This window comes from Coffea eugenioides, chromosome 10 (assembly GCF_003713205.1).
Source record: "Coffea eugenioides isolate CCC68of chromosome 10, Ceug_1.0, whole genome shotgun sequence".
NCBI lineage: Eukaryota > Viridiplantae > Streptophyta > Magnoliopsida > Gentianales > Rubiaceae > Coffea > Coffea eugenioides.
In genome coordinates, this window is record NC_040044.1 from 32,881,509 (window position 1) to 32,890,453 (window position 8,945).

The following is an 8,945-nucleotide window of genomic DNA, read 5'->3' on the forward strand; positions in this document are numbered from 1 at the left end:
TGGACTTGCAAGGCTCTCTTTTTTCTTCCTCGCAATGGTTGGAAGGCGTGGGTACGCCTTGGAACCCAAAGTCTTCTGTTCATCAAAGTCTAATCCCAGTAAAACGTCACAGAACACACCCAAGACCTACAATAAAGATTTTCTATCAATAGAAATCCAAAACAACCTGATCTTGAACACAAAAAATATGAAATAAAAACACAAAAAATGACTAAAAATTGAAACTCTTAGATTGCCTTCCAAGTAGCGCCTTTCTTTAACGTCTTTGGCTAGACAATGCCACTTGCTCAATCTGGATGTAACTCGAATTCCTTTGCCACTCTTGACATCTCGTGCGAATCAAAATTGCAATTGATTACAACCTTCAACGCATCTCTACCATTTAATTCAAACTTTTGTTGCATGAAAGAGTCATCGATAACAAAAACAGAATGTGCCACAATGGAACATTTAATGGCATCACAAGTATTGAATTTTATTATTTCGCTATCAAATTTCATTGTCAAGGTTCCTGAATAAACATCAATTTTTGTTTTAGATGTCATTAAAAATGGCCTACCTAACAAAATTGGAGGTGACACAGAAAAATCATCATCCATATCTAACACATAGAAATTTGCAGGAAAAACCAATTTATCAACTTGAACTGGAATATCCTCCAATACCCCATCAGAACATACATTAGACATATCAGCAAGTTGCATTATGACACTCGTTTCTTTTAATGGTCCCAAATTCAAAGAATTATAAATTGAGCGAGGCATAATATTTATTGCAGCTCCTAAATTTATCAATGCTTTTTCGACCTTAATATTCCCTATTTTGCAAGGAACAGTAAACATACCTGGATCCTTATGTTTAGAAAGCAATTTCTGTTGTAGGACCGCTGAAACATTTTCTCCCATATAAATCTTTTCAAAGCTCTTCAACTCAACTTTGCCAAAAATGTCAAAAACTTCTTATTCTTGCTCCTCTTTCCTAGATTTTGCATATCGACTGGAAAATGGAGAAGGAGGTGTCACCACTACTGGGGGTTCATTTCTGGGCTCTTTCCTTGGAAGGGATTGGATTGGATATTGCATTGTTTCTTCCTTAACTTGCTCTTCAAGATCATGCTTAGATACTGCCTTTTGATACTTTTGCAATTCTTTGCCACTTCTCAAAGTAATTGCACTCATATTCTCCTTTGGATTGGGGATTACCTGAGATGGTAGTTTCCTCTTACCATTCTCAAATTTGCTCATTGAAGACGCCGGTTGTGACATTTGTGCCTCCAAATTCCTAATGCTGGCACGAGTTTCTTGTTGAAATCTTTGTTTGTCCTGCCGCATTTGACAAGTGCTGTCAGCTAGTGATTTAACCATGTCTTCCAGGGACATACCTGAATCAGATGTGGACGACTGCTGTACTGGTGGTCTCTGCTGGAATGGTTGTTGGAAACTCGAGGGTTTTGGAGCATAGCTGAAGTTGGGGTGGTTCCGCCACCCTGGATAGTATGTGGGTGCATATGGGTCATTTCTTCTTTGGGGTGGTCCAGGCAAGCTTTCCATGGACCTTGCCTGCTTGTAGGGATCTTCTTGAAGGGTCTGACACATATCGGTCATGTGTTCAGAAGCAACACATATTCCACATGCTTTAGCTGCCTGTACTTGTCCTATAGCCATTTGACGAACCAAGGCAGTTAGTTCAATTAATCTATTCGCAAGGTCAGAATGATTTACCTCATTGATTCTCCTAGTCACACCCTCAGATCGGACTATAAACTGTTGAGAATTCTCAGCCATGTTCGAGATAAGCCGTTTGGCTTCATCTGTTGTCTTATTTACTAAAGCACCGCCACTAGCTGCATCGACCATGCTCCTATCCATGGGTAGGAGTTCCTCATAAAAATATTGGATCAACAGTTGGTCAGGAATTTGACGGTGCGGGCAACTGGCACACAGTTGTTTGAACCACTCCCAGTATTCGTAAAGAGTCTATCCATTTGCCTGCCTAACTCCACATATCTCCTTCCTGATGTTGGCGGCCCTGGAGGCTGGGAAGAACTTCTCAAAGAATTGTCGTTTTAATGCTTCCCACGTAGTGATGGACCCCAATAGCAAGTAGAACAACCAGTCCTTAGCCTTATATGCTAAGGAAAACGGAAAGGCACGCAACTTGATTTGTTCCTCAGTGACTCCCTGAGGTCTCATGGTTGAACACACTACATGGAATTCCTTCAAGTGCTTGTGTGGGTTCTCACCTGCAACACCACGAAAAGTAGGTAATAAGTGAATCAAATCAGATTTTAGTTCAAAAGCCTCCTCAATGTCATGGTACGTGATGCACAGAGGCTGTTGGTTAACATTCGGGGTTGCAAGCTCCCTCAAGATCTTTTAGGCTGCCATTGTTTCGTTGGGTCCAGGCAAATTTGTGTCCAGTCCAACTGATGAATCACCAAAGTGAAAATTTTGCTCAACTCTTGAGGGTAAGGCTGTTGAAGTTTGTTGTTTTAGCAATTTAGTCTTCTTCGTTAGCCTCCTTGCTATTTTCTCAATCTCTAGGTCAAACTCGAGTCTTCCTGTACAGGAAGATCGAGGCATAAAACAAGGCTAAATTAGCCTGTGCAATAAATCACTTCAAGCACCAGTTCTCCGGCAACGGCGCCAAAATTTGGTGGCTGTCAAACTACAAAAAATAAAATTTATATTAGACCTACTATCAAAACTAAACGAGTATAGTGGTGAGTAGGGTCGTCTACTCAAGGAACCAGTAGATTTATCATACACAGGTAATTGAGAGATTTTTGAAAGAGAGAGAGATAAATAAAATAAATTAAAGACGTAAGATTACTGAATAAACAATCGCAATAAATGCAAAAACTCAAGAATGAAATAAACAATTAATTGACACAACCTAGTCAAGGAGATAATCTCGGCACCGATTCACGTAATTGATCATAGATACCTGCATTAATTCACACGTTCACAAATAAATTGGTTCTAACAATTTAACAACCGTCAAACTCCCAATCTCTCCTTAATTTTACGGTAGTCTAGAGACTCTCTTAAATTACTCTCTTGTAAATAGATAACCCCAGAAACGCTAGAAGTATTTAATCTAATTACAGATTTAAGAATTAGAGAGACCCAATTTTAGTTAACAAACACACATGCGGGTTCATTTAAACTAGATAATTATTCCTACGACCCAGATTAGATTGCTTGTGAGGCAATGAAATTGGTACCGTTTGCCACTAATTTAAGACATTCAAGTGATACGCACTGGGGTGAGTGGTGGTTGAGGGGTGCTTCGGGAGGCAAGTGGTAGGCTGGTCATGGCGTTTTCATGTAATTTTGGAATCGCTTCGAGTATGCAGGCTAAGGCCCGCGCTTTACTTTTTGGGGTCAACTTATGCCTTCAGAGGGGTTTTGATGCCTTTGATGTTGAACTGGATTCCTTCGTGATAGTGCAAATTCTAAATATGACATCGCAGTGCCCATGGAGTATCTATAAGGAGGTGCAGCAGTTGGTCGGGTTGGTATCCCACTTTCCACGCATTCGTCACTGTTACCGTCAAGCTAACCAGGTTGCAGATATATTGGCCAATGAAGATTGTCGACAGGGTCATGTGGAGATTTATTTGGCCGCTTCAGCTTTACCCCAGTTAGCGAGAGGAGCATATCACCTTGATAGGATAGGAGTTGCGTCTATTCGTGTGGTAAGGGAGTAGTACTCCGTCTCTATGGCATTGTAACATTTTGTCTTGTTATGGATTAAATAAATAAAAGGTTGCTTAAAAAAAAAAGTGATACGCACCCCTATCCTAATTAGTAATATATTATTTAGACAATTGAACAACTGGCCATATTGATCCAATAAATCCAAACAATAATAGGCTGTTCAAACAAAGAATAATTAAATACTCACAAACGCAAAATTTAGAATAAACAAAACGATCTCACAATTATTCGTGCTCTGGGCCTTGATTACTCCTCAACTAGATAAACGATCTAGCCTTGCCACATAGTCATGACAACAAAGAAATTCAAAGTTTTCATGGAGTTTTTGTTGATGAAAAGTAAAAGGGTATCGCCGCCAGTCTAAGACTTGCGTTGAGAAGTAAAAGATAAAGACGAAAGATCCAAGACCCTAGTCTACTGCTGTCCTATTTAAAGTGTTTCCACCACACACTTGCTTTCCGACTTATAGATTGTTTCTCAAAAGGATTGCTTCCTTATTTCCCTCATTGAATTGTTACCAAAAGTCTTTTCTGCAAAGGTTTTCTAATCCCACGTAGGTTTAGAATGTATCTCCAAAGAAAGGAAGTAGCTCCGGGATAGGACCCGCGGTCCGTCTTTTTCACGCAGTTTTGTAGTATCTGGCATGGGCAATCCAGAGAATGCCTAGTCTTCTGGAATTTGCTTCTTTTTGCCACTTTTGACACCAATTGCCTGCAACAGACGCAAATACCAATTATGAACAGAAACCCATTACTCTGGACTATAATTAGCCAAAATTAGGACTAAACATCAATGTAATAACACTCAATTATCGCCCTATCAGACGACTGCAGAGCAATCCAAGCAGAATTCGTATTTCAAGCTCATATTTTGCTTTTCCATGTTTGGTAACTGAGTGATTTTGAATCTGATGTTTGTGAATGATGAGTAAAGAGTTGAGACTGATCTCCTCATATAGTGGTGGTTATGGCAGCTAAGATGTTTTAGAAAGTAGATTTCCTGCAACTTTCTTTCACTCATTAAACTAATGCTAAGAAACATAACTAGATTAAATCTGGAATATGTTAATGAGATAAAAAGGTTCTTTTAATCAGGTTTTGAGTCACACCCTTCTATTTTTAACGATTATTTTTTGTATGTTCCCATTGAATTAGTATTAAACAAAAACATTAGGCATGCTTTCTTTCTGGTTCCTTAAGCATAAAATATATTGAGGTTTGAAGCGATGAAGCGAGTGATGAAGCGATGGTCAGGTGATGAAGCGAGTGAAGCATCATCAGAAGCCTCATTTCTTCTGATTTCAAAATTGGAGGTCAACTGTGGAACCATCTGAGTTCCGCGTACAAGTATTTTTCTTGTCTTACTTCTTTGTTATTTAGCCATTTAATCTAGTAATTCCAGTTGGCAGAGCAGTTTCTTTTGTCTGAAAGGATTGTTAAATGCATGAAGAAGGAAATAGTATCTAGGGTTATATAGTACTACATGTTTAAATAGTATTTGATCTCTCTGCTGAACTTAGGGTAAAATCCACTTTATCCCCTTGTATTTTAGTAATTTTGCATATAATCCCATATAGTTTCGAAAGTTATATATAACTCCCTCATAGTTTAAACTAAAGTATTAATGTGATGGAAATGATCCTTTGTAATGGAATCCAAAGAAATGTCGAGAATATCATTCTTTAATAACTAAAATGGTTGAAATAATCAAAATATATGAAGTTAATATGCATGACACTTTAACTTCTTATGGTTTTATGTTTTATTACATAACCCTCTTATGGTTTAGTGTTTTATCACATAATCCCCTTATGATTTCCAAAATATATACCTAATCTCCCTGTGGTTAATTAATAAATTTTCAACTTCATAAAGGGATACTTTTGATATTTTAGTTGACTTCGTTATGAAATGCAAATTTCGTAACTTTGACACTTTAGTCCAAACTATGAGAGGGTTATGTATAGTTTTAAAATTACAGGAGATTATATGAAAAATCGCTAAACCACAGGGAGTAAAGTGTATTTTACCCTTGACCTTAACATACAAAGTCACTGAAATTCGTGTCTAATCAACAGCAAACATATTGGTACATTTTTATTTTAATCGTTAGGAAAAATAATTTCAAAGGATGAGTGATCTAATACTTGAATGAGAAAAATGGATAACTAAACTATAAATAAAGAAGATAGTTTGAAAGAACTTACGCCAAGAAAATGTATGAATTGATTTATGACTCAGATCATATGTGGAATGATGATCCCTAAGTTTCAGAAATGTTTTTAACAACCTCGATTTTGTCATGACTTTAAATTTTTTACTTATAGGATAAGGCACTGATTATCCATAGCAGGTAAAGTTTAAGATTTCATTGAATAAATTAAAAATATTAGCTGACTTGTAGTTTGTAATGGAATTGAGCACCCCTGAAGAACACACCTGATCGGCCTGAATACTAAATTACTAATTAATGAAGAAAAAGGACAAAAAGGAATCGGGTATGGACCGTTCCCATGCATGGAAATCATATGACGCATTATCTGAATTTCATTTTTAATCAGGACATGTATTCTTGCTACGTTATTTCTCAGTCTCTAGCTCCCTAGTACTAATCAAAAACTCCTCCCGCGTTCTCCTATACAAATTTACTTGTACAACAGGAGCTAAACGTGCTTTATTGCTTAATTAAATCAAGAAAATGACTCAGTTTTGATTTAAAAATGTTCCCATATTAATATAATCCGATTAATGTACTAAAGTATAATAAACGATGTTTCCTAGCTACTTGCTGAATTGGTCAGACCATTGTACTTCAATAGTATTTTAGCTACCATAACCACCACTATAAAAGGAGATCAGTACTTCAACTTTGCTCATCCTTGACAAACATCAGATTCAGACCCGAACTCAATCAAGAAACATGGGAAAGCACAATATGAGCTTGACATACAAACTTTGCTTAGGTTTCTCAGCGATCCTCAATCTCCTTTTCTTTTCTTTCCTAATTCGCAGTAATAATTCAGACCTCGGCTGGAGCAGGAAAGCTTCTGAGGAAGCTGAAGCAGTTGCTTCACTATCGTGTTCAGGCCATGGAAGAGCCTATTTGGATGGCTTTGTTCTCGATGGTGGCAAACCAATTTGCGAGTGCAATTCTTGTTATACTGGCCTTGATTGTTCACAACTTGTTCCTGACTGTGTTGTAGATGCTGACAGGTATCATGAATTTAAGGCCTAGTTTAACTCACATATTGAATTGCAAAAAACAAGCTCATCAGCTTTATTAAAATATTTTTTTCGTGTTACAGTGGAAATCCAATTTTCTTGGAGCCATTTTGGAGGCAAAATGCAGCAACTAGTGCAATTATGATGGCTGGATGGCATCGAATGGGATATGAATTTGAAGATGGTTCGCTGATTTCTAAAGAACTTGAGAAGAAAATTAGAAAGTTGCATGCTACAGTTGGAAATGCAGTGACAGAAGGAAGATATATAGTTTTTGGTGCTGGCTCAACTCAACTTCTTAATGCAGCAGTGCATGCTCTTGCAGCTGATGCTTCATCTTCGCCTGCCAAGGTTGTTGCTTCCGCTCCATATTATCCGGTTAGTCTCACAGGCTTAACCTAAATTTAGTTGGCAGCAAAATTCAATTTAATTATAGCCAGTCCTAACTCATATTCTTAATAGTGTATGCATGGGAGAGCTAATCATTAGTTTCTTGTGATGATGACAGGTTTATAAATCTCAAACCGATCTTTTTGAATCGGCAAAATTCAAATTCGAAGGACATACAAGCTCTTGGATGAACAGTTCATCAATGAATTTCATTGAGTTTGTCACTTCGCCTAATAATCCTGATGGTCAGCTAAAGAAAGCGTTCCTTCAAGGCCTGAATGCCAAGCAAATCTACGATCTGGCTTATTACTGGCCACATTATACAGCAATTCCATCTCCAATGGATAAAGATCTCATGATTTTCACACTTTCTAAACTTACTGGTCATGCTGGGAGCCGATTTGGGTAAATATCTTCTTACCTTTCGTGTTCTATTTTGTTCCTCAATAAAGAATTCATCCTTTCGGACCTAAAAGTTTTATTGATGTCATTTTTTGTCATTCAGGTGGGCGATAATCAAGAATAAGGCCGTCTATGAACGAATGGTGAATTACATGGATCTGAATACCTATGGAGTCTCAAGAGAAACTCAATTGAGAACTTTGAAGCTTTTGAGTGTTGTTCTTGAAGGAAATGGAAAACAGATGTTCAGTTTTGGATATGAAGCTATGAGGTTCCGATGGGAAAAGTTAAGCAAGATTTTGTCAGCATCAAAACGATTCTCCATCCAGCAACTAACGCCCCAACAATGTACATTTTCAAATGAAGTTCGGGCTCCTACTCCTGGTAATTATTTAACTCCGAATACTTTTCAATACTATTGCCAAGTTATCATGTGGCTGAACATATTAGAATGAGAGAAAATTCAAGTTCACAAATTCAACCTGATTCCAATCTAGTTAGCAAAAAATGAACAATCCATTAGTAAGTTGTCTTCTGGATTTTGGTCTGATATGAGCTTACTTTTGGCTAATGCAGCTTTTGCATGGATCAAATGCGAGAAGGAAGAAGATAAGGACTGTCATGCTACTTTAAGTGCAGCAAAGATTATAGGCCGTGCAGGACATGTATTTGGTGTTGACAGCACTTATGTGCGTCTGAGCCTCGTCAATGGCAAAGATGATTTTGAATTATTGCAGCATAGACTTGAGATGCTAGTTTTCCAGGAAAGACTAGTTAATCTGATGGCTGAATTCACTCCTGGAGGACATGTGACAAGGAAGAGCAACTTCACCGTGGCGTTGAATGCTACATATGTCTCGGATGAAAACTTTGGCTATTACACCAATCAAGAAATGGCATCAGAAGATAGCAGAAATTCACACGTTCAAGAGACTTTGCAGACACTGTATTAGATTAATAGGCGAAATGGCCTTCTAACAACTTTAAAATTGTACATTTACATGATTCTTTTCGAAGAACTACTGATAGTAGATATATATTACATGTATCCATTGAGAGAATAGGAATATTAGCACAAGAATTTAGGCCTTCCCTTAGTATAGATATATATATATATTATATAAGGGAGGTTTCATAGTTACTTAATTGTCAGTTTACTGCTTTTATAGGGTTATCTGATGTAAATGTATTGGCGGAGTCCCTTCTTTGT

At 37.5% G+C, this 8,945-nt stretch overlaps 2 protein-coding genes across 2 annotated transcripts; one reads left to right on the forward strand and one right to left on the reverse strand.

Moving 5' to 3' along the window:
* Positions 1-287: 287 nt before the first annotated feature.
* On the reverse strand, positions 288-905 carry LOC113750702. The gene has a single exon (XM_027294650.1). The coding sequence runs from the start codon at positions 903-905 to the stop codon at positions 288-290; it is 618 nt and encodes a 205-aa protein (XP_027150451.1).
* A 2,411-nt stretch (positions 906-3,316) lies between these two features.
* On the forward strand, positions 3,317-8,688 carry LOC113750703 (tryptophan aminotransferase-related protein 4-like). Its single transcript, XM_027294651.1, has 7 exons — positions 3,317-3,700; positions 6,049-6,074; positions 6,734-6,934; positions 7,027-7,321; positions 7,452-7,738; positions 7,839-8,119; positions 8,312-8,688. Exons 1-7 carry the CDS (start codon positions 3,317-3,319, stop codon positions 8,686-8,688), a joined length of 1,851 nt encoding a protein of 616 aa, XP_027150452.1.
* The last annotated feature ends 257 nt before the right edge of the window (positions 8,689-8,945 follow it).